At 47.3% G+C, this 25,440-nt stretch overlaps 1 protein-coding gene across 1 annotated transcript in view; it reads left to right on the top strand.

The window, feature by feature from the left end:
• The first annotated feature begins 340 nt into the window (after positions 1 to 340).
• The window catches only part of Plxnc1 (plexin C1), a 149,798-nt gene continuing 124,698 nt past the window's right edge, over positions 341 to 25,440 (top strand). The window contains exons 1-2 of the mRNA XM_055627954.1: positions 341 to 1,402; positions 21,970 to 22,110. Coding sequence (XP_055483929.1) covers positions 341 to 1,402; positions 21,970 to 22,110 — 1,203 coding nt within the window. The remainder of the gene's footprint in view (positions 1,403 to 21,969; positions 22,111 to 25,440) is intronic.

Below are 25,440 nucleotides of genomic sequence, written 5' to 3'. Positions count from 1 at the left end.
TCGCTCCCCTCCGCCCGTCCCCTCCCTTCCCCTCCGCGCCTCCCCGCGAGCGCCCGCGCCGCACAGAGGAACTCTCCGGCGGCGAAGGCGGGCGAGGAGGAAGCGGCTCCGGAGCGCGCAGGGCTTGCCGCCGCGGTCCAGGCTGCCGGAGCGAGCCCGCCGCGCGCCGTCCTCCCCGCACTCCTTCCCGGCCGAGCCGCGGGGATGGGGCGGCCGCGGGAGCCCGAGCGCGCGCAAGAGCCGCCGCCGCCGCCGCCGCCGCCGCCCGCGTCTCCGTCGCCGCGCGCCTGAGCCGCTCCAGCCGCCGCGCGCCCTGCCCGGGGGCGGCCCCCCGAGCCCCATGGAGGTCTCCCGGAGGAAGGCGCCGCCGCGCCCCCCGCGCCCCGCCGCCCCGCTCCCCCTGCTCGCCTATCTGCTGGCGCTGGCGGCGCCCGCCCGGGGCGCGGACGAGGTGGTGTGGCGATCCCAGCAAGCCATCGGAGCCATCGCGGCGAGCCGGGCGGACGGCGTGTTTGTGGCGAGCGGCAGCTGCCTGGACCAGCTGGACTACAGCCTCAAGAACAGCCTCTCGCGCCTGTACCGGGACCAGGCGGGCAACTGCACGGAGCCCGTCTCGCTGGCGCCCCCCGCGCGGCCCCGGCCCGGGAGCAGCTTCAGCAAGCTGCTGCTGCCCTACCGCGAGGGGGCGACCGGCCTCGAGGGGCTGCTGCTCACCGGCTGGACCTTCGACCGCGGGGCCTGCGAGGTGAGGCCCCTGGGCGACCTGAACCGCAGCTCCCTGCGCAACGGCACCGAGGTGGTGTCGTGCCACCCGCAGGGCTCGACGGCCGGCGTGGTGTACCGCGCGGGCGGGACCAACCGCTGGTACCTGGCCGTGGCCGCCACCTACGTGCTGCCAGAGCCGGAGACGGCGAACCGCTGCAACCCCGCGGCGTCCGACCGCGACACGGCCATCGCGCTCAAGAACACGGAGGGGCGCAGCCTGGCCACGCAGGAGCTGGGCCGCCTGAAGCTGCGCGGCGGCGCGGGCAGCCTGCACTTCGTGGACGCCTTTCTCTGGAACGGCAGCGTCTACTTCCCCTACTACCCCTACAACTACACGAGCGGCGCCGCCACCGGCTGGCCCAGCATGGCGCGCATCGCGCAGAGCACCGAGGTGCTGTTCCAGGGCCAGGCGGCCCTGGACTGCGGCCGCGGCCACCCCGACGGCCGCCGCCTGCTGCTTTCCTCCAGCCTGGTGGAGGCCGCGGGCGTCTGGGCCGGCGTGTTCAGCGCGGCCACCGGGGAGGGCCAGGAGAGGCGCTCGCCCGCCACCACGGCTCTCTGCCTCTTCAGGATGAGTGAGATCCAGGCGCGCGCCAGGAGCTGCAGCTGGGACTTTCAGGCGACTGAGCACAACTGCGTGAGTCCTGCCCCCGGGGCCCCGGGGAGGAGACTTCGGGTGACATTTGCCGAGTCTCGGGTTCGCGTCTACCCGCAGGCTACTCTAAAGCACGGTCTTGGGGTCCCCGAAGGGAGCGTGTAAAAAGGGCGGCTGGTGGGGGGAGGGGCTGGGGGTTGGAGGGAGGTTCAAAACTCTAGTGACTGCTTCTCCATTCCTTTCCGTCCAAATGCGGCCGCTTGTTTGGGACTGAGCTTTCCCAAGCCACCCTCTGCCCCTAACCGCGCCTCCAGACCAGAATCTCAGTAGGCGAGTGGGCTTGTCCCTTTGGGCCAACAGTTGACTGGTGCCCTCACAGAAAAGCCATCGCACCTAAAGGGCTCGCTGCCACACCCCGGCCTTTGTGCCACCCCTCGTCACCCCCACCCCCACCCCCACCCCCCATGCCCGGCTGTGGTCTGTAGAGTTGTGGCCTGCTCCGCGCTGGTAAATAAATGCTCTGGTGCTAAAGCCACTCGCCGACCGCCCAGCGCGACCCAGGGCGAGGGGGCGGGGCTGTGGCTGGCCGAGGGTGGCTGTGGTCTCAACCTGGCGGTGAGAACTCCGGGGAGCCGGAGGCGGCTTGGGGTGTACAAAGCCTCGCTCTGAAGAGGAGAGCCTGGGGAGGTGGGAAGTGTTGGGGTGCCCCAGGCAGTTTCCGGGCTGCAGATTTCCAGACTAGATTGCGGGGCTCCCTGGCACCACCCTTTGGGCTGTGCCTGAACCAGGCGAAAGACACAGCTTTCCCCCCAGGGCTCGCAGGGCAGCCGCAGCTTGAAATCTTGAGATTGACAGTTCTTTGACTGGGAAATAAAGCGACAGTTGAAGAGGGTCTCGCTGATGGGGATTATGGAGGCTTTGTGTACTTCTCCAGAGCCCCTTGCCCTCCCGAGGCTGCTGGCAAGTAACTCTGCATATGGCTCCTGAGAGGGAAGCCAGCTGAGAGCCGCCTCAGTCACTGGACAGAATTCAAAGAGCAGAAGCTGACGGCTACAGGTGTTGCTATTGTTTTGCTATAAAAATGCATCAGAGGAGGAAGAGGGAGAGCCTTCCAGGGAAGAACTGTTGCGCTTACATTTATTGTGCACCGAGGTGCCCGAAACATTGGCTCTAAGGTATATTAATACGCGGTAGAAAGACACTCCCCTCCAGCCCTTTCTCTGCAGAGCACACCCTTCCAAGTATTAGTCTTATTATTCAGGAAGAAGAAGGTTTCCGGTCACTTGCTTCTTCTCTGCTAGGTCAAGCACATGCCATCTTTATTTCACTACTGAAATAATTTAACCAATACATGGAGAGCAGACATTGCCCGCTAAATGGCTTAGCCTTGCCGTAAACATAAAACTTAATATTTCAGATCTTCCTTCATATATCTCCACAATCTAATGGCTAAAGTTTGGCAAGTCACTGCCTCCTTATTTCTCTGCTGAAAGGCTTGAAATCACCTCCCCCCACCAAATTTTACTTTGCTTCAAGGCAGTTTGTCTGTGGGGTTAATGACAACAGCTCTGAGGCCCACAGCAGGTAACTACCACGGAAGTCCAAGCTCTGCCATCTGACAGCTGTGTCGATGTGCAGAGCCAAAACGTTTCTCTTGACTGCATCAACCTATTGGGTACTGGAGGACTCGGTTTCCTTCCAAACTCAGCGTGCATCCTGAATGCACTCAAAAATCCAGTTTTGGCTCAATCAGGTGTTCCTACTTGCACCAGGATGGGGAGGGGCAGGATTAGTCCAGAGCTGTTTATCCTTTTCCTGGGAGCTCCTGGGAGAGAGCTTGCCCTCTTGGAAATCAAGCAGGGGATAAACACATGCTGCCAAAAATCTGGAATGGGGAAAAAAATAAATAATGAAATCAAGTCCTTGTACAGCATTTCTTGCTGCTGTTATTTATTGAGAACTCCCAGGGCGCTCAAAGCTGTGTGTTCTGAAAGATGAGGCCTCTACCCTCTGAGCCTGTCATCCAAGTTAAATGATATACTCAGGTTCAAACAATAGCATGCCATGGCTGCACAGGTGGGGGCTGGGAGTTTTGCTTTTTTTTTTTTTTCATTTAAGTAAAGTCTTTGCTGCTGGTATGCATTAAAAAAGCCTTAATGGGATTGCATTTTAAGAGCATTTGAATGAAAAAAAAAAAAAAGGTGGTAGTTTTGAAGAAAAAGCAACAATTTTCTAACCAATTAAATAGGCAGATAAGATACTTAATTCAACAAATACTTATTTGATGCCTGCTTGTGTGAGCAATGAACTATGCTGGGTGCCACCGATTGTGCCAGTGGAGGGACAAATAGCAGGTTGCAACCCCATTTAATGGGGTCATGGGATCAGTGTGGCTTCGGCTGTCACTCATGAGAATGCTGTCATTCGGCTGCATTTCATTTTCAGGTCTTGAATGTGTCCTGAAAGGCATGCTGAATTATAGGTGCCTAAAACAGGAGTTGGGCCTGAAACACTCTATAGAGGGAGCCCCAGCAGATTGCAACAGCCATCCCTTCCTAACAAACACAGGCTCCCCAGCCCCGGTTTTCTTTCTTTTCTTTTTTCCGTCAGTGGTTCACAGGTTGCAAGGCTCAAGTGTCTAGATTTGCTTGCCTTCTCCTTTCCTCTCTCTTCCCAGATGCTTACCTGTATTGACCATCTTCCATTAACACAGGCCAGGCAGTGGTTTCCCATCTTTTGGGTCTCTTATCTCCCAACTGTTCATTCTCCCCTCTGTTTTTTTTTTCTTTTCTTTTCTTTTCTTTTTTTCTGCTGAGGATTAATTTCAAGATGCTTATGCAATGAGTGTGTGTACTCAGTGTTTTACACACAAGGCTTTTTTTTTTCTTTGCCACCAAATTTCAATGTACTTTCACAGAGATAACCCATTAACTGCAGACCCCAAGTGTACTATGATGGCCAGTCTCTACAGACCGACTCTGTGAGGCCTCTGATGTGTATTTGGGTAATACCCCTGTCTTAGATAGTTTTATGTCAACTGGACACAAGTTAAAGTCCTCTGAGAGGAGAGAACCTCAATTGAAAAAAGGTGCCATCCTATCCAAGCCCATAGGGCATTTTCTTAATTAAGGCTTGAAGGGGGAGGACCCAGCCCATTGTGGGTGGGGACACCCCTGCCTGCTAGTCTTGAAGAAGAAAGCAGGCTGAGCAATCCAGTAAGCAGCACTCTGCCATGGCCTCTGCATCAGCTACTTCGACCAGTTTCCTTCCTGACTTTCTTTAATGATGAACTGTGAGGTCAAAGTGTAAGTAAAACAAACCCTTTGCTCTGTTTCGTCACAGCCATAGAAACCCTAACTAATACCCAGCACCAAATGATGCTTCTGTGAGTCTGTCAGTAAGGCTGGGAGGTTGGTTCTGTGAAAAACATTCCATTTTCCTGATGAAGAAGCTGTCATCAGTAACAAAATACCGAAAGCCTGGCACCTTAAACCCTGTCCATCCAGTGTCTACTTCTGTCTTCTTTTTGCCATCCTGGTACTTCTGGAACTTTCTCCTGAAAGTTACCTAATTAAAAAGGCAGCAAATAATTTCCCTTGGAAGAGTGATTCTCAACCTGTGTTCATGACCTCTGGGGGTATTGAAGGATTCTTTTGCAGGGGCCATGTATCAGATATCCTGCACATGAGATATTTACATTACTATTTATAATAGTAGCCAAATTACAGTTATAAGGTAGCAACAAAAATAATTTTATGGTGGGGGAGTCAGCACACCATGCGGGATTAAAGGGCCGAGGTGTTAGGGAGATGGAGAACCACAGCCGTAGGATGTGGCTTTGAGAGTAGAGGGTTCCTTTTGAAGACAATATTTGCCTCCAGTCTTGTGTTGTGCTTTAAAATATCACATGGTTTGCTTCCTTCATTATGTTCTACAGTTTACCTGTGTTTGGATTAATATAGCAGTGAATGTTTTTAATTATGTGCATTAATTTATGAAGTTAATTTAACTTCCTCTCTCTCTATCTGAATGCCCACTACTTTTTGGCACACAAATGTGTAAAGTGTTTATGTTTGGGCCTGTGAAGGCGGATGATTGTAGATTCGCTTGGCTGCCATAGTTGGGTCCTGGGGTTGCCTGTGAATTAAACGCACTGCTAGCCCTCACTGCTAGCCCTCGGGGAGGGTATTGTATTTTCTCATAGTTTGGCTCATAGGACTGATTCTTCTTGCTCTTTCTACCTGTTGTAGGTAGATATGCCCCCTCCCCCTTTCCATACTCACATAATTGTAAAGCCCAATTCAATGCAGCTGTTGTGCAGATATGCAACCACAAAAGGATTACATAGTCTCCCCCCAACAGCCAAGACACATGTTGCTGCTGTGTGTAGAAGCGATATCCCAACTCTACTTGGCAGCGTGACCTGCTGACTTCAAAATACAGCCTTCCTGTCATGTTTATTGCCCTTCCAGTTTCTGTTGTGATTCTGTCTAGCCTTTTTGTCATCCGTACACTACATGGTGAATTTTACCTTCGTACACACATCTGACATGCAAGGGTGGATTCAAAAAGGACAAGTGTAATGACAGAACCCACTTAGAAAGCAGGAAAAAGCAATCATAGCTACTATCTACTGAGTAGTTATCATGGCAGGGTTTGTGCAAAAGCAATTTACATGCCTTATTTTCTGTTGATTCTCAGTCACCGTATGAAGCAAGGACTTCAGTTATTATGATGATTATAGATGAGAAAATTGAAGCCTGGAGAGCTTTGGTTAGGTCCCTCAATTGCAAATAGGAAAGGATTGAAAACTTATGTGCTCTGGGTCTAGGACTTGGGTTGTTAACCACTGCTGTGGCCAGTCAGTCCCATAGATGCTGGGTTCTGGTGTTCATCCTATCCTACATGAGGCAAGTTGCTATGATAAGACCAGCTGTTTCTGTATGGTGGCTTGGAGAATCCTTGGTTGTGGACAGAGTTCCTGAGTTTACATCTGTCACCACCTGAAGCGTTGTCTGATGCCAGGTGTGGTTTCTCAGCCATTAATTTCTTGTTAATATTGTTCCTGGCATTTGGGCCTGTAAATAACCTTCACCAGTGTTCTCTGTTAAAGCCCCAGCACCTAGTGCAGTGTCTGCTGTGTAGTTAGAGATTAAGAAGTGTCTATTGAATAAACAAGTAAAGGATCTTGGAGGATCATGTTGGAAATGAAATAAATGCATTCTGTATTTAGCAGCAGTACTTTCCTGGTTCCCGTCACCATACAGTCCCTTAACCTTTGTCCTTTTCTTAACAGTTGGTGTGTCAAGGATTCCTTCTCTTCAAGTCTAGGGTTAGATGGCATTCTATTTACTCTTCTGGCTCCTCTCAGATTCTCTTGTTCACAGCAATAGCCAGACTGCTTACGTTGAGGGCTGAGAGGTGTCTTTGACCAGCGTAACCTGCACAATTGGTATTTCTGCGGTTGGTCTGACAACACTGACACTGTAGAAGGAAGGACTGTATGCTGTAGGTCAGTGATTTTTAAAGTGTGGTGTGTGAGCCATTAGTGGCAACATCACCTGGGAATTTGCTAGAAAGGTACTTTTTTTGGACCCAATACCAGACTTACTAAATCGCTCTGGAGGTGGGAGAGGGGTTGGGCTAGTTTTGTATAAGTTTCCTACAAGGTTGACTACATACCATCCTGCTGGGAAGCTCCTTAATCAGGAAGGTAAACAATTCAAAATAGCTTTAGGAAGTCCCTGAGGCTGAGCAGATTCACTAGGTCCTTCCCTATCAGATTGGAAGCTAAGCTGCAAGACTTTCAGACAAACTGAGCTGCAAGGAAGACTGAGACCAGACCAGCTGCCTGAAAGAGCAGAAACCAGCTGTCTGGATGAGGTTTAGAGCAAATGAGGGACCTAGAAAGGACACTCTCAACCTGTTATCTAACCTACAGACTGTGCAGTGTGCTTCAGGTTCCTAACTTTGTGAGCTGTCACCCTTGCTGGGGTGGACTTTGGTGATGCAGCTGTCTTTGAGTCATTTCTGATCCTGTAAGAAACCCCAATAAAGTTCCTGATTAAGCAAATTAGAGTTTGGTGGCATCTGTACTTTGATCTGTCATGGACTGGCTATGTGAGGCAAGTAGACATGCGTGCCACATTTCTCCAGGAAAAGTCTTGTCACACAAAACAGCAGGCAATTCTGGTTGGTTTGGTGTTTTTGTTGTTGTAATTGGTCTTTTTTTTTCCACTTATTTTATTTTATTTGTAAGGTGTTTTGACTGGCTGTGTATCTGTGCGCCATATGCATATAGTAGCCTTGTAGGCTGTAAAAGGATGTCAGTCCCTGTGACTGAAGTTAGCAGATACTTGTTAGCTGCTGTGTGGGAATCTAGCCCGGGTCCTTTAGAAGAGCAGGCAGTGCTCTTAACCATTACGCCATCTCTCCAGCCTGCATCCTGTGTTTTCAACAGGACTTGACATGATTTGAATTCATGCTTCGGGAAAAGAAAGTGAATTTCATTGTGTTCTAGCTGTGGTTCCTGGGAGAGGGAGTTGTCCTCTTTTCCACTCTTGCATTTTGCCATAAAAATGCCATGAAAAGTAACCACCTAATCCTGTTACTCCTATTCTTTCCCATTTGCTCAAAGGCATTATTACCTAGACACATTTTTAAAGCCTTGCCGTTCTTAGGGCTGTATTCAGAATCTCAAAAAACCTGTAGCTCTGTAACTTATAACTAGATTTTTCATATTGCGTGGCAACAGTTTATTTGCATTTTAATCCTAGGATGTAGGAGAATTTCTAGAATCTTCTGTTCTAGAGTTAATTCTACACATCAGATATGCTTTCTTCTGTGCAGTGTCAATCCTGAGAGCTATCCTAGTTAGGCACAGTTGGGTGCAAAGCTGTACATGCATAAATTCAAGTAAGGGAACCAGGGATTTCATGGACAGGAACATCAGGAGGCACATGATAATCTTGGAATTAGAGCAGCAGAGTGAGTGCTATATAAGGGTTGCGTGCTAGTCCCTAGAGTCAGGTCAGAGGACCGAAGCTGCCACATAGCAGATGTGCAAACGGTCTCAGCCTTTCTGTGTCTTGTACTTCGGGATCCTGTTTGTGTCACAGGGTTCTTGTCTGAGTGCCTGAGATGGTAAAGTGTAGGTAACGCTGTGTACATGCTAACTATCACCATTATTGTGATCAGTAAGAAAGAGAGGATGACTCCCTGTGGTTTAGGGTTGACAGGTGGTTGTGAGCTGAAGGCAACCTGAGGGAGCTTTCTCTGCTCATTCTAAGTTTCCATAGTTAACATAACAGCTTGACTATCTAACACCATTCTGTTCCCAAGGAGCCATGTCTGCTTCCTCAAACATGTGCCCTTCTCTGCCTCTGCCTGACCTAGACTACGTCTTAATAGCTTTTGATTTGGCTACTAGCTGTCAATGGTTCTCTAGAGCATTTAATACAGATCACCAGGAAAAGGATGGAGCTAGGCCCAACTCACCTTTTCGTGGTAGATCATGAACGCTTGTTTGATGTGGTATTTGCTTCTCTCAGAATGGGTGCTAACATTTGATCCAGGCAGAAGGAACTCAAACACATGGTGGCACCCAGCAGATCCTGAGGTTGGGTTCCCTCAGAGAACGACGGAGGAGCCAAACTGACCAACCCTTGACTGTAACCCATGATGTCATCTGATTTCCCTCAAGGTTTCCTGATGACTGTTCCTTCCTTGAACATGTGTAGGTGGATTAAAACTGAGAAGCCTCAAAGCCACCATGAGGACAGTGGGTTGGAATCATGGGTCTAGCTTATTTACCAGGGGAACAGCAGCCATAGGTAGGTAGATGTGTGATTTGATATACTCACTCACAATTTTTCTTAGTTGTAATATTACCTCTTGGTGAAATACTAATTTGTAGATATTCCAGTTTCTGTAGTTGATTTCCCACCTTTTATTGGAAAATAACTTTCCCTCTTGCATAATATATGAGGATTACAGATTCTTCTCCCTCTCTCTACTCCTCCGAGTTCTTCCTCTTCTCCCCACCCACTCAGGTCTACCTCATTTCTGTCTCTCATTTGAAAACAGATGTCTAAGAGATAATAATAAAATAAAGTAAAATATAACAAGATAAAACAAGAATGAATACACTGGAATAGGGCTAACGCAAACAGAGGAAAAAAAGGCCCCTAAAGAGGCACAAGAGACATAGATACAGAGACACCCCTCCACCCCATTCTCACACACAGGAATCCCGTAAAAACACTAACGGGGAAGCTGTAACATATAAGTAAAGTGCCTGTAAGGTAAATATTTTAAAAATAAGACTAAAAAAAAAAAAAGTCCTGGCATAATATAACGAGGCAAGGAATCTTCAATGATGCTGTTGAGTTCATTTTCTGTTGACCATTTCCTGTTGGGCACACAGCCTACCCTTAGGAATGGTTTGTTTCCCCAGTGAGGCTCCCTTGGAGGAAACTAAATTTCCATTCGCAAGTGGTTGTCAGTTGGAGATAACTTCTAGGCTAAGGATGGAGGCACATGTCCACTTCTCCTTTCAGCTCTAAGACCCCATCTGGTGCAGACCCGTACAGGCACCCGTGGGTGCTGCCGCCTTCTCTGAGTTCATGGTTGCGTCAGTCTTGTTGATTTGAAGGCCTGGTTCCCCTGATGTCCTCTGACCCCTCTGGCTCTTGCACTCTTTCTGCCTCCTCTTCTGCAGGATCTGCGCTCTGAGGGGAGGGGTTTGGCAGGGTCATGTTCAGGTCTGAGTATTTCTACAGTAGCTGGGGTTTGTGTTAGTTCCTCTGCTCAGTTATTGCTTGTAGTATTTTCCTTAGAGAAGTTAGTTGTTGGGGAACTTGGCACCATTGTTGGCCCAACAGCCATGGGGTTCCACAGAGTTCATCAAACTTTTTTGTGGAGAGCAGATTGTCAATATTTCAGTCTATGCAAACTACTCTTAATCTCTTAATTATAATTAATCTCTTAAACTTAGCTACTGACTTTATGTTGTTCTGTGAATGAAGCCAGGGGCAGTAAATAAACGAACCCATAGAACTAAGACCCTATGGATTTTATAGACACCAAAACCTGATTTCCTTCTCATTTTTACTTGTCATGAATTATCCAGCCCCCCACCCCAGAAAATTTTCATATCGTTTAAAAATGTAAGAACTATTCCTAGTTCACGGGCCATTTAGTGTACAGGCCAGATGTGTTAGCTTCCCAAATGCCGCTCTCCTGGAAGGAGAGGGAGGAAAGCAAGCCTCCTCCAAGTAGCTTGCTCGTCACTCTACGAGAGCTGTGACAGAGACTTGGGAACCCGAAGGATGGGTGTCATCCTTACACAGGAGGAGCCAGAGCAGGGACGGGACGCTTGAATGGTGTCTTGAAGCTTAGTGAAGGCGGCAGAGAAGGGAGTTCTGGAGGGCCTCCAGCCTGTGCGCAAGTGGCTGTCGATGGAGTCTCTGAGCCACAAGCCAATTACCCTGGCTGGGGAGTGTCCAGAAATGAGTGTGCAGGGCCAGATGGCGAAGGGCTTAATGAGACAGGCAAAGGTGGGTAGATCTAACTGGATGGTCACTTTCAGACTCTCCAAACCTTGCCTTTTAAAATAAGCACTTGCCCAGAAGCCCCATATGCTCAAAAGAACAGCGGGTCCTCTTTGACCTGCTGTTCCAGGAGAGAGCCTTGCCAAGTTCAGGGGTGCTAGGTGAGCCAGGCTGCAAAGTCCCCAAATCCCACAGCTTGCGCCACTCCACTCCACACACACACACACACACACACACACACCATGAATCCCTTCGTCATCTCAGGAATTTCTGCTGAGCTTGGTGGGAAGACCAGGACTGAGGATTTAGGGAGCAGCAAGAGGTATAGAAGCAGACCCAACCCCACTGTGTCCTAGAAAGATGACCCAAGATAAAGTAAGGCATCTGATTACAAGGACAACCATTGGTTCAGATCAGTTATTTCCTGAATTTATGTTCGGGAGCCAGCCGTGTGTGAAAGTACTCCTGTCGGTAGTAAATAGGGACGATAATAAACATGTAGCAAATAGGTATTTTTACATTAAAATGATAGCTATGGTAGCTAAAACTTAAGCAGCCGCCATACAGCACTGTCCCACACCCTTACCCAATGCTAGCCCCTTTAATCCTTACCATAACTTGACAAAGTGAAGAGTATGGTCACTTCTGATTTGTAGCTGAGGGAACTGTGACAGGTTGTTATGCAGGGGGGTGAAACAGCTGGTGTGTGTGTGTGGGGGGGGGAGGTGTTAGGGAAAGTTCTCCCCAAAACAAACAAGATTGCTTGAGAGCTCTCCCAGCCATAGCTGGGTCTGGGTTTTGCTAACGGACCCGAGAGCCAGTGCAAGGGCTCATGGGAGGATGACTTGGTCAGTATGAAGAGAGCAAACAGTGAGTGTGGTGGAGGGTGGGAGGAAGTGAGGGGCTTGTGAGTAGGCTGTAGAAGGAAGTTGCAGCCCGTCCGTCCGTCCGACAGGACCCCCTAGGCTGTGGGAAGAGATTAGATTTTAGTCACAAAGCCTGGGAGAGCTTTTGAAGGGGAGCGAAATGATTGGATTTGAATTCCTAAGTAATGGCTGGCCTGTGGGGAACGGATGGTCCTGAGGAAGAAGGAAGCCGGCAAGAGGCTCTTGCGGTATTTCGGGGACAGAAGTGGTGTTGCTCCCAGTCCAGGGTGGAAACAGAGGCTGCAAATGGATTCTTATTTACTCTCATAAGCCAGTGGAGGGATAATGAGGACCTGAACTGAGTTCTGGCCACGAGTGTAAAAATAAAGGAGGGAATGAGACAGCTTATTAAGGAATGGTATTGGGAAGTGCTGGCAGCCCATTAGAAGATGACTCTAATTACTGATGGTTTTTGGGTGCCTTTGGGACATCCAGAAAGAATGGTGAAAGAGGTGTTGTAATAAATTTTAGGAAGTGGATCCTGCTTCCCCGAACTCTGAATGGGTCAGGCTCGGTTTGGCCCACACAGCCCTGTTTGGACCCTGTGTACCCCGAGTGGTATTTTAATCTGCTTTCTTTTGCTGTAATAAAATACCTAGACCCAGTCATAGAGAACAGAAGTTTATTTAGCTCAATACTAGAGGCGGAGAAGTCTATCCACATGGTCCTAGCATTTAGCAAGGGCCTTCTTGCCACATCTTAACACAAAGGGCAGGAGGCAGTGAGAAAAGGGAGTGCAGCTCAGATGCCAGCTTCTTTGTAGAAAGTCACTAATGCCATCCTTTTGTAGAAAAGACATATTTTCATTTATGGGTATGGGTGCTTTGTCTGTGCACACATCTGTGTTACTGTGCGCATGTGCGCGTGTGTGTATATGTGAGTGTGTGCAGTGTCTGTGGAGGGCAGGAGAGGGCATCAGATCCCCTGGAACTGTAATTACAGACTGTTGTGAGCTGCCATGTGAGTGTTAGGAATTGAGCCTAGTTCTGCCATCTCTCCAGCCCTAACACCACCTAATCTTAATGACCCTCTGAAGGACCCCACCTTCAAGTACATGTAGTCACATGTGAATGTGAGAGTTTCGCTTCTGATGCATGGACTTTCGGAGGACACATTCAAACCACAGCAAGAGGAGTGACCTGACTAGTTCATCTGTTTCCTGTGATACTAACACAGAGTGACTGAGCTCTCAGTAAACGATGATATAACAGCAAAGTAGGCTCTCTTCATCTTGTGGAAAAGACAGTGATGATAGGGGACTGAGATAAAGGCTTGCAGGATGGTCTGGGGCTGGGTTTGTAGGAATAGTAAAAGTCAGACAGTCTAAAGGGAAAGGTGTTTCTGGGGACCTCCTGCTCACTAAGGCAGAATTCCTTGTCAGGGCCTCTCTACCCCCAACCTAGCTGAAGAGGCCTGTTACCTAACTCAGCAGCTGTTCTTCATCATTGCTCATTGGCCTCCCCTGAAGGCTTCTCTCTTCCACTGTGACCCCATTTAAGAATTGGATTCCAAGTACTGACCCGTGCTTCTTTGAGGCAACAGGATGGGGGAAGCCTGAAGCTGCTGGTAACCACAGGTGTCACCTTGTGTGAGGCTCCCATACTCTATGATATTTCTTTTCTTAACCATTCGGCAGTCTCGTACTGTGGGCCTCTGGTGAAACCCATAGCTCCAGAGCCTATTTTTAACGCATCAAATAATTTGGGCTGCCAAATAAACCAATTATATCGCTATACAAACATATCTTTGTGTAGTAATATATCTTAACACATTCAGCAGCAAGATCTAGCAGCAGTAACTACCATAATCTCAAAGTAGAGATGAGTCTAAATGATATTTTACGATATCTGCAGCCGCTATGAGATGATATGAAAATATCTGATTTCTTTTGGTGACAAAGGCATGGTTTCATTTAATACTACTATGGACTGAATCCAAAATTAAAGGAAGTGCTGTTTCAGTTAGAGCTTGCTAAAATAAAGATGTGCCTGCCTCCCATCCTGTTTCATGGATTCCCCAAATTCTGTTCCCAGACTCAGGATATGAATGGAACTTCCATTCAAGTCTGAGAAACTGTAACGTGAAATGTCAAGTGTCTCATTTTGTTTAAAAGCTCATTTGATTGACTCGTTTTGCCTCTGAGCTTACTCCTATATGTGTTTTATAGGTCAGACATTTAGCCAACAGCAAGTAGATGGATGAATGGAAGTATGAGTGGATGGATGGATGATTGGAAGCAGTGGATGGTTGGATGAATGAAAGTGTGAGTGGATGGATGGATGGATGGATGGATGGATGGGTGGGTGGATGGATGGATGGAGATGGATGGATGGATGGATAGATGGGTGGATGGATGAATAAATAGATAGGTAAGCAGATGGATGGGTGGGTGGGTGTATGGGTGATGGGTAGAAGGATAGATGAAGAAAACTCAGAGAGAGGAAATGACTGTCAAAAGTCCCACAACTCATAAGTAATAGAACTTGAATGTGAACCTCATAGTTTCTACTTGAAATCTCTTGTTCTTTCTACTCCATGCTTCATTAGTGACTTTCAGAGTTGAAATAATTAGCTATGCTCACAAAAAATTTAAATACCCTCTTGCAACCTCTTTGATACCCAATTCCTTATTTTTATATCACATTTTATTTATTGATTGTGTTTATACATGAGCATTCCATGGAGGATAGTCAGAGGATTACCTTTAGAAATCAGTTCTCTTCTTCCATGTGTGGATCCTGGGGTTTGAACTCATGTCATCAGGCCTAGTGGAAAGTGGTTTTACCCATTGAGCCATCTCCTTAGTCCTGAATTAAGTTATTCTAATTATGGAAAGGGACAACCTTGTTCTTTATTTTGTTCAGACCATATGTCAAATATTTCCTTCCATTCTTAGAGACACATTATTTTATTTTATTTTGTTTTGTTTTTGTTGCTGTTTGTGTGTTGTTGTTTTGAAGCACCGTGTCTCAGCCTAAGCTAGCTAAAACTTGAAGTTTAACCCAGACTTGCCTCAAATCCATGATCCATCTGCCTTAGCCTCCTGTATACTGGGAATGTAGGTGTGTACCACCACAACTAGCTTTGGAGATACTTCTTAAATAGCAATATACTCCACCAGTAGGCTCTATAAATTAAGAAGGTGTTGGATCCAGAAGCTGTCTCTTATGAGTTATTGATGAGCTGTGGACATGAGATTTAGAGAAAGGCCGAGATATCTGGCAGCAGAATGTGAGGAATAGGAACTTACTGTTGGTCCCCCAACACCGAACAAAGAGCCACTGTTTACAAGGGACAGAACCTGGCTCAGTTGAAGAACTCTGTAATGATTAAGCCTACTTAGCAATGTTCCATAGTTGCCTGATGAGATATTGATCAAATCTGTTCAAACATTGATCTATGTGTTTATTTATTCATTCAATAAACACTTATCGACAAACTACTATGAGCAGGATGCTGAGGCGGAGGCTGCTTTCAAACTGTAGAGTAAGACAAACCGTGGTAGAGCTGAGAGTCTGCTGGGAGATAGACAATACGTACAACTTAAAAAACAGTTCTAGGTGTTCTGAAGGAAATGAATGCTATGATTCAGAGTAATAACCAGGGTGGGAATAAGGTGAGACAAGTTCCTGTGTAGGTGAAAAATTAACTTAAAACCTGAAAGATTCAAACTGTCTACAAGGGACTGAAGCAAAGAAATAGCATGTGGAGAGATCCTGAGGTAGAAAGATGATGAGACAGTTCTGAAAGAAAGCTGCTGTAGGAACAAAAGCAGCTTGAAGGTCTGTGCTCAGGGATGAGTCTGCAGTAGTCAAGGGACTGGCTCAAGTGGGGTCTGAGAATCATATGGGTGTAATTCCATGTGCCATGCGCAACATTAAAGAATGCTGAGCAAGGGTCAGTCTACCTTGTCTTAAAGACAACATTGACTACTTGATGGAAGACAGGTTGAGGTTCTAATGGAGAGACCAGTGGATCAGGAGGGAGATGCTGGGAACTTAGCCTAGAGAGATGGCACAGAGATAAAGAGGATAGACCTGAGGATGTTGGGAAACCTGGCTTGGATGGAGACAATGATGGGAGCAGAAGATCTGGGATTGACTGGTGGTACTGTTGACTGTGATGAGTTCGAGTATCAAGTATCGAGGAAGAGGTGGCAAGAAAGAAAGTCTGGACATTTTTCAGCGGCTCTGAAGCCATGCCTGGATTGTAATTTTTATGACCCAATGAAATTGGTGTATTTGGAGAGATCTGGGAAGATGCTTGGCACTAGTCCGCATGTAGGTGGGTTGGGGTTGGGGGAGGTAGGATGAGCACTTCTGGCATCTTGGGGACAGGGGACCAAGATACTAAACAGTACTGTATCCAGTAAGACATGCCTTATAATGAAAACTATCCCACCCGAAACACCATTAGCTTCCTCGTGGACTGACGTTGGTGGACTGTCTTCCACTTTAAGAGGCTGGGAGGATGTCGTCTCCATGTACCTGCCATTCATAGCTTTTGGTGAATGATTTAAGTTGTCTTTTCAAAACCATCTGGCTGAAGATAGCCAGAGGGAAGGAAAGAGATTGAGATGGGGATGAAAAGGGAACATGGAGCAGGAAGGAGGAAGGATAAAGGCCTTTAGCAGCAATTGGGATTAGGGTGGGGGGTGCCGAGCAGGAATGCAGTGTCTTCTGCAGGTGAGCTCTACCCAGAGGCAGTCACACATCTCTGCCCTCAGCGCCCTTCCCGCTTCACCAGCCTCATGCATACCTTGGGCTTCCCTGGTGAGCCTGAATCCCTATGCAAGTTGTCCCTTTGGACTGCCCCACCGTTGCCATTAACTTAGCCAGAACCCAATCGGTGCTGTGTACTCCAGAAGAATTGGGGGGAAATGACAGCCTGAGTGGCTACCAAAGTTCCACTCCAGCCTGAGTGAAAGGTTTCTTTTTTCTTCCACTTCTTTAGCTTGATGAAGATGATTTTCTAACCATCGTCACCCACATGATGCCATTTTCATCTCATGGCAGCGATAGGACAAGGCAGGGCGTGGGGTTGGGATGTGTCCACTGTACAATGTGGTGACCTGAAGGAATGAAGCCACTCGTCGAAATGGAGCAGACTGTAAGGTGTAGAGCAGGGACCAGAACACGGAATGCAGAGGTTTCCTAACTGCAAGTAGGTCCCTGGTGAGTCACAAATAGCAAATGATGGAGGCACTGTTTGAAAACAAGGGTAACCCATGGGAGTGGAATGCAAAATGAGCTGCCCAAGAGGGCATTTTACCACCTGAGAAATTAATAAGCACCAGCTGGCATTCACTTTCGTCTTATAAGGAAAAAAACCAACATTTAGGAGTCTTCTTAACACTGGGTCTGAGTAAAAGGCTCAACTCTCTCTCTTGGTCCCCAACACTGGAGGCTTTGTGGACATTTCCTGTGTGTCTTACCACAAGAACTTCATCTGCTACCTCACATGGTGTCTTTGGTCACACGGTGAGGCAAAGCTAAGGCTGCCCCATCCCTTTCCCTCCCTAGAAACCAGGATTGCTGACCCGCTTGACTTATGTGGCACACAGTGTGCAGAGCACAACTGTAACGTGACCCCTCCCGCAGGTCTGTCACCGGAGATCCTGAATGGGGGAGTGGGAACGAAAAAGGGGACAAGGGCACGAGAAATAAAGACCAACACAGTATCTCTGATCAAAGTCTCTTTTATTATTTTTAGTATATCCTTTATAGAGGCAGGGTGAAAGGAATGTAATTGCCTTTGGCAGGGTTACTAAGTGACTAGAACTCACAGGATGGCCCACCAAGATGTGCTAATAATGGTTGTTTGGAAAGTTCCTCAGAAGTGTTACTTAGGAAGCCCTGAGGGAGAGGAGGATTTAAGGTATTTCAGGAAGATGATCTTATCGAGAGGCCCAGGTCAGCCAGGAATGCACTATTGTATCCGGGCAGTAGGCCGGTCAAACCAGATGCCAAAATTCAGGGGGCAGCAAGGTGCCAGAAGGTCCCCAACAGTAACATTGACTGCCAACAAAAATATTCTGAAGTAGCCATTAAGCAAAGCAATCCATTGGATATGCTCACTATTCCCAGTGTACTCCTGGCCTGAATTCATGCACACATGGACGCGTGTCCATTGTCACATGTCCCATCTCCATCACTAGTGGCCTGGTCCTGTGTTGCTATGTTGGCTCCAAATTCTCTCTTTCAGCCTAAGCATCATTCGAGACGAGGGCGCTTTTCCTCTCACTGAGAGAAGTCCCCCCACCCCCACCCCAGTGAGGGCTAAACTGTAGGCGTGTGGTTATGGCTAGGCATGGCAAGAAGGAGAAGTAAAATGACAACTTTGAGGGAACCAAGAAAGCCCAAAGGGAGACAAGGTTTAGAGCTAAATCGAGATTGGATTTTGTCATGAAAGGTAGAAGTGGCAAAAGCATCATTACAAGGCATTAACCTTGTTACACATAGACGAACAAGCAGAGGCAGGGACTCAGAGAGAAATTACACATAATAAAATAGACAGAATGGGCTGAGAGCAACATTAGCGATTATGCCCTAAGGGGAGAGAAGGGCAAAATAGAAAATAGGCCAGAGGGGGAAAGATTAAGAATAATTTTGGACACAGGGGGCTGCCTGCACAATGTCCCCCTTTTTCTGCTTGGCTCCCAAAGTGTTAACTTTGCTTTTGTGAGAAGGTTTCTCTGGGGCCCCTCTCTCTTTTGTTTTCATTTGCTGAAATGAGCATAAGAAAGGCATTCTGAGGGTTCCTTTCTCCTTTCACAGGGACCTGTCCATTTCTGTGTGTTTCCAGCACAAAAGAATCCATTTCCATTCAGCCACACCGGTCCCTAGAGCCTTCTGGTGGTCTAAGCCTCTGCACTCCTATTTTCTTCCAGGCTCGTAATTAGCCACAAATTCTGACTCTGTCTAAGGGCCTCCTGGCTGGTCCGCTGCCGCATCCAACAAGTTATAATTCTTACTGCTTAAGCAGTGATTTTCAGGAAATCCCATGCTTAACTCAGGACAGCTACTGTTAACTTAGTGAAAACTGTCCCCAAGAACTCTAGGGGACATGCTGGTTTTCAATCTCCATCTTGAATTTGGTGGAAGCAAAATGTGCTCCTTTTTTTAAATGCATGATGTAGAGGATACACATCATACAACTATATTCTCCGGGAAGAAGTGAGAGAAAGGCAAGGTCTCACCCTAAGAGTTTTATCAGTGAGGAAATCTATCCCCAGGAACCATTACTGTGGGTCAGGCACTTCCCCAAACTCTCCTGAGGTTTGTATGCTCACTCATTTAGTCCTTATAACAGCTGTTGAGAAGAAATGTTATTATCAACCCTTCCATGATACAGAGTAGTGGGGCTCAACCTTCCTAATGCTGTGATCTGTTAATACAGTTCCTCATGTTGTGGTGACTCCAACCATAAAACTATCTCACTGCTGCCTTATAACTTTAAGTTTGCTACTGTTATGAATCATAATGTAAGAATCTGATATGGGACCCCAGCAGGGGCATGGCCCACAGGTTGAAAACCACTGATATAGAGGCTGAAACAATTGGTTTGAAATTACTTAGCTAGAGAGTAACAGGGCCCAGGCTCAACACAGGTGTTGTGTTCACTGTCCTTTGTGAGGAATATCGGTGTGTTAGGTCATCTTACTCATGTGACCACTTAAAAACAGTGGTTTTCAACCTTCCTAACGCTGTGACCCTTTAGTGACCACCTCATGCTGTGGTGACCCCCAACCATAACATTTATTTTCATTGATACTTTGTAACTGGAATTTTGCTACTATTATGAATTGTAATATAAATAAATATCTGTGTTTTCTGATGGTCTTAGTGACCCCATGAAAGGGTTGTTCAACGCCAAAGGGATTGCGACCCACAGGTTGAGAACTGCTGACTTCTAACGTCACCTTCGGAACTAGTCTCCCAGTTAGGCATATAGGCCCCATTAGACCGTCGAGAAAGCCCGCTCCCATGCAGAGTAAAGGAGCCACCAGGGTCGTCCAGTGGGAAGAAATCAGAAGTCAGAAGTCAAAGGAGAATGCTAGAACACAAAAGATGTCATTTGGAAACAGTTTTCCCTTGTTCCTGTTCAGCTTTTGGCCAGCCTGTGTGATCCAGGCCAGTCTTTGGCAAACAGGGTATCTCACCAAGCCTCCTGTGACATCATTGTTCATGGCTAACTCAGGTAGGAACAGCTAATTGGTACCTACTGCATACCAGACCTAAGACTCTGGTCCCGTTTGGTACTTGTGAATAATACAAACCCACAGCCTTTCCTCTCTTTGTGTTGTGAAATGATGAGAAGTGTAGTGTGCTATTACAAAGCATAGTAGTGTGAGAACATTCTAGAAGCTCAGAAATGATGCCCAAGTCTCTGACTACTTAGCCTCTTCTGTGACGCTCAAATATTTAATAAAAATAATAAACACAATAAATGATCTTCCGTCATTTGGACAATCCTGGTTTTATTTTAAGTCAGGATGTGTAATGTGTATGTGGGGTAGTTTTTTTTTTTTTTTTTTTTTTTTCATTTAAAGGTCATCCAACTTCTGCTCATAATCACGAGGCTTCCTTATCTAAACAGTGGTCTATTGTTCCAGTCCTCAGACCCACAGAGATCTCTTTCCCTTTGCTATAATTTTAACAGGATAGCTCTTCATCCTCCCCGGAGGCATGAGATGTAATGTCTTTTCACGGGCAAAATAAATCTCTAATGGGCATTCCGAAAGTCTTCTTCAAGGGAGTTCACTAGAAAATGTTTCATGCAAATGAGCCACTCTCTTAGGTTATGGCATTTCTTCCTTGAAAGGTGCTGGGGTTCTGGAGGAAGTCATCCTAGCTTATCTTTTCCTCACAGAGCATCAACAAAGAAATATCGATGGCACTTTAAAGCCTTCAGAAATCAATTTAGACCATGAATCTATTTAGTCTAGATGTTAATGAAACTTGGTGGCTCTAAAAATAATGAATATTTAATAAGACATAAATTGAAAGACATAAACACTGTTGGCAATTGTATAATGAAGTTAATAAGTCTTGGACTCTTCATACCCACCTCCCCGCTCCCCCAACAGTTCCATTTCAGGAGTCACTAGGCTGTTCACTGAAGTTTGCTGGCTCTCTCATTGGCTGGAATTTAAATGTGTCTTTGAAAACCATAGAACGGTTGGGAATCAGGCTCTGGCAGATAAAGTATGCTATCACACTGTGTTCAGTAGCAGCAGCCGGCAACCGCTCCCTCTTAGCTCCCTATCTTCCAGAGATTTGTGTAGCAAACTCAGCTTCCTGTCGTTGGAGGCAGGAAGCACCGTGGGGCCCTTCATTCCTTTTAAACAAAAAGGAAAAGATGTTTTGGTTGACACTCTCTGGGCCCTGGGTCTAAAGAGGAGCTTTATTTAATGAGCAGGAACAATCATGTGATTCCAATGTGCTCAAAGCTTCAGACAATTTAGATGCATTTTGGTTGAGGGTTTGTGCTTTTCACTTCCGCTTTAAGCAGCGCTGGCTCGGGGTCTGGTACTTCTCGGTTCCCCATTAGCTGGGTCACTATGTTTTGCCCCTGTCCACAGTTCTGTCTGCTTTCTGCCCCATGTATTACATCTCTGGGCTTCGCAGTGCTCTTTCTTGTCTATTCAGAATCTCTTCTCCTTGCTGCCCTATGGTTAGGATCCTGCTACCCAGTACGATAGCCTGAGGTGGATCTTGGGAAACGTTCACGTTTACAGCCACAAGAAGCCAGTGCCTAACTAAGATGAACTACCACAGAGTCCTGCAAACAGAGCGTTGTCCCCATCCCAATTCAGAAATGGCTTCCCTCCTGGCAGCAAACATAGAGCTCTGTGTGCTTCATAGATCAAGCGGTGCTGTGTCAGGTATGCGAAGTGGGTTGCTAGCTCAGTGCTAGCAGTCAGAACATGTGAATACACAGTTAAGCAAGGCTGGCAGGTGAAGCCGGCGGTGAAGCTGTCCCCAAGGGTCCTGTTGAGTGTATCAGGGGTTCACAAATGCAGACTTCCTGAGTGTTCATGAGAGGCATTTTTATCAGCATAAAGAGAAGTACTGATGTTAAAAAGTGATCTCTGTCCTTTTTCTCCCCTTATTTATTCACTTCTGTGTAGAAAGAAGGGGATCAGCCTGAACGGGTCCAGCCAATTGCATCGTCTACACTGATCCACTCTGACCTGACATCTGTTTATGGAACCATGGTGATGAACAGGACTGTCTTGTTCTTGGGGACTGGAGATGGCCAGTTACTTAAGGTTGGTTTTTCTCTGCATGTCTTCAGATGTCTAGTTTTAATAAGATTCGCTTAGTGCCTGTCCATTTTTAATTTTCCCCCCTGCTCCTGATTTCTACACAAGGCCGTACCTAACATTACTTTGTTAATGCCAGAGAGACCCCTGCCCCGGAAAGGCTTGGAGGAAATCTTAGAATTCTGTATGTCGTACCTCCTCTCCTGTCACCACCCTCAGCTTGTAAGGAGGCGCTAGCCGCCTGCTCCCTGGGAATGAGCTGTACCATGCCCCTTTCCTTACTCACAGCTGCTGGGTGAGATGCATGCAGGGACTAAGCCTTACCCCATCCCTGACTCACCTTTCTGAGACACTTAACCTTTTAGTTCTCTCTCCTTTACACTGGAAATGTGCAAAGCACCTTATTTCTCACAACTTCAAAGAGATGAGCGATTACAGGCTTGAGAAGAAGAAGAAGAAGAAGAAGAAAAAAAAAAAACCAGGTGTGCCCTCCAGCCCACTCACTACCCACAGAGGGGGTTTGTTTTCTGCCCTTTGTATCTGTGTGTGCCAGGGAGAGGTTAGAGATCTGAAATTCATCGAGAATCCGCTGACCTTTCATCTCAAAGGACTATTTTCCCCCACCATATGGAGGAACCCTGGTCAAGTTGAGATTCTTATTTTTTTAAATTCATCTGGGAGGAAGGGCAGAAGGGGAGAGGAGAAAGTCAAATCTGAACCCTCAAGGGACTCATCTGAAATTATCCAGAGGTTCTCTTGTTGGTGTCATTAGCAAGCCTGAGTTGCATGTCTCCCGCAGCCTCTGGTAACAGCCATGGCTGGGGACTGCAGCGTCAGTCACCCTAAACTGATGACACGGCCCGACCTCCAGGCAGCCACGCAGTTGACTCTCATCTCAGATTCTTAATTGAATACTGGCAGGTCTGTTTTCCCAGAAGCTGTCCCTCTTTAGCTAGCTGTGCCTTTAGGTGGATCATTTAGCCTCCCTTAGCCTGTAAAATTTCTCCGGCTGTAAAATGAGATTATATTAGGCAAGCCAGAAAAGCCTTTTCCTCATCTGATGGCCTGTAACTCTGTCCTTGCACCCACGGCCTCCCCCCAGCTAAGCTCACATACATACCACTAAGTTGCCCTAGGCGCACACTTTGATCATACCTACCCCCAGCCTGAAATGATGCCCCCCCTCCTTTTATTCTGTGTTTTATTGGGGCCTGTGGGTTTGGCTCAGACCCCACGTTCTCTTTGAGACTGTCCAAGCCCCTGGAAGCATCTTGTTCCTCCTGCCCCCTGAGCTACTCCCCACTGGCATCATCCTTTGACTTATTTTTGAGGTCTTGCCTTGATACCTAGCCTCTGTGGTTCACGTCTGTCCCGCCAACTTGATTCCAAGCTTCCTGGAAATGGGGCCATGAATTCCCCCAGCCTGACACGGTGCCGAGTGCTGGGTAGGCATTTGATTGAATCTGTTTCCTTTGGAGGAAACCCAGTAACATATGGGAGGGAATTTGTTTGTATACACAGTCTTCTTAAATATACATTGATCATCTTTCCTGTTGCACTAGTTTCATTTCCTGGAGAAAGGAAAGGTAGATAGATGCTCACCAATCATTGCACACTGGCCACCTAGGGACGCCCATGGACATACTGACCTGGTCAGGCCAAGCAGGCCCATTAACCCTGCGGAGGAAGTCTCTGTTCCCCCTGCCTGGGTCTCCTTACCAATTATCTCTTCAGATTCGGGATGTTTTTGACAAGTGTTTTGACAAGAACACTGTTTCCCTGAGCTGAGCCTACCAGACTGTCACATGGAGAATTGGAGGTGAAGGAACACTAGCCTATAAATAGTTCCCCATGGGATGGCTTGGCCTCCCTGTCCTGTGGGTTCAGCTCAGCCATTCGTGTGTGCAGCTGTCCGAGTTTCAGTCTTGCTGGAAGCCAGGGGGTGGGACCAAGCTGCAGCTTCACTCTGTTAGTGGTGAGGCAGTTGAGATTAAGTGTCACTGTCCTCCTGGTGACTGTGTGGGGTACCACTTCAAGACCCCATCTTTAGTCTCATTTTTAGGGTTCAAATAACAAGGGTAGATGAGAATTTTGTTTTAGTTTTGTGACTTAACATTTCTAGAGTGTTTTCTGTATGCTAATTCCGAACTCTCACCAGCCCCATTTTACAGGTAGAAGAATGGAGGCCTAGTGTTGTTGAGTGATTAGCCAAGTTCACAAAAGGGCGATGCAGGGATTTGAACCTAGAACAATGTCAGAGGCTGGATTCATATGACCCTCCAGTTTCAGGGACCTTGCAGCCTGTGTCCCAGCTTCCAGGTGCCTCCCTTGGGGACCCTCAGCACGTGGGAGGCATGTTGGGAGGGAGTCAGTCCCCAGGACTGCCAAGGTCCTTACAAAGAGGAAGTCAACCCTGTCATTGAGGGAACCCTGACCTGACCCTGTGTTTATTTCTTAAAGATTAACCTCTCCTCATCTCTTGGTCTCTCGGGCCAGTTCCCTCCCGCAGCAAGAGGTTGTGAGGGGCGAAGGCCAGCTGTCCCCCTCCCAGCCCCATTCTCTAGGACAGCAGGTAATTCCCTTAACACTCCCTCTTGTATCCATGTGAAGATTCTTGGCTGTAGCCCTCGAAATGACATGGAGACCCCCCAAAAAAACCAAGCCCCCCAAACAACAGGATTGTGCACGGATAATACCCAGATCTCTTTATTCAAAAGCACCTCACCTCCCCCTTGCCAGACTTGTCTCCAGAACTGTTGGAGAAGATCCGCACTGAGAGACACAAGCTTGGAGGTACCGATGAGCAGTAAAACACAAACCCCAGCCTGATGCAGATAGTGGGAGGGGGAGAAGAGAGGGCTTGGATCACACACAGCCTGACTCATCAGTTTCACAGTGATCAAGAGGCGAAGGCATTTTGACATGTGCCAGGCACCGTAGTATGTGCCTGGCTGGCTATGAGGCAGGCAACCAGCAGCTAGTTGCTGTTTTCACCACCACTGTAAAAACCTGACTCTTTAAATCTCTGCAAACCTCATGGAGTTTTAATATAATTTGGTACCATTTTAAACCTCACACTATTTAAATAATGTTTTTTTTTTTTTCCTGCTTCTGAAAGAACTGTAAGCTCACGTAGAGAGTTGCAGGGTTGGGGGAGGGGAGGTATAAGAGGAAGGCAAGGAAAAAAATGATCCCTAATTGCATCATGTAGAGGCAACTGCTGTCAGCATTTTGAATTCTTTTTTTACATAGTTGAGGTCAGACTCTCTCCAGTTTTGCATCCTTCTTTTATTCGGCTAATGAGGGAAGAGGCTTATATTAAAATGCTACTGCAAA

Source organism: Psammomys obesus, unplaced genomic scaffold, assembly GCF_907164565.1.
Source record: "Psammomys obesus unplaced genomic scaffold, mPsaObe1.curated_primary_1811, whole genome shotgun sequence".
In the NCBI taxonomy this organism is placed as follows: domain Eukaryota; kingdom Metazoa; phylum Chordata; class Mammalia; order Rodentia; family Muridae; genus Psammomys; species Psammomys obesus.
Note: the sequence above shows the minus strand (reverse complement) of the source record. Positions and strands in the feature narration are given on the sequence as shown.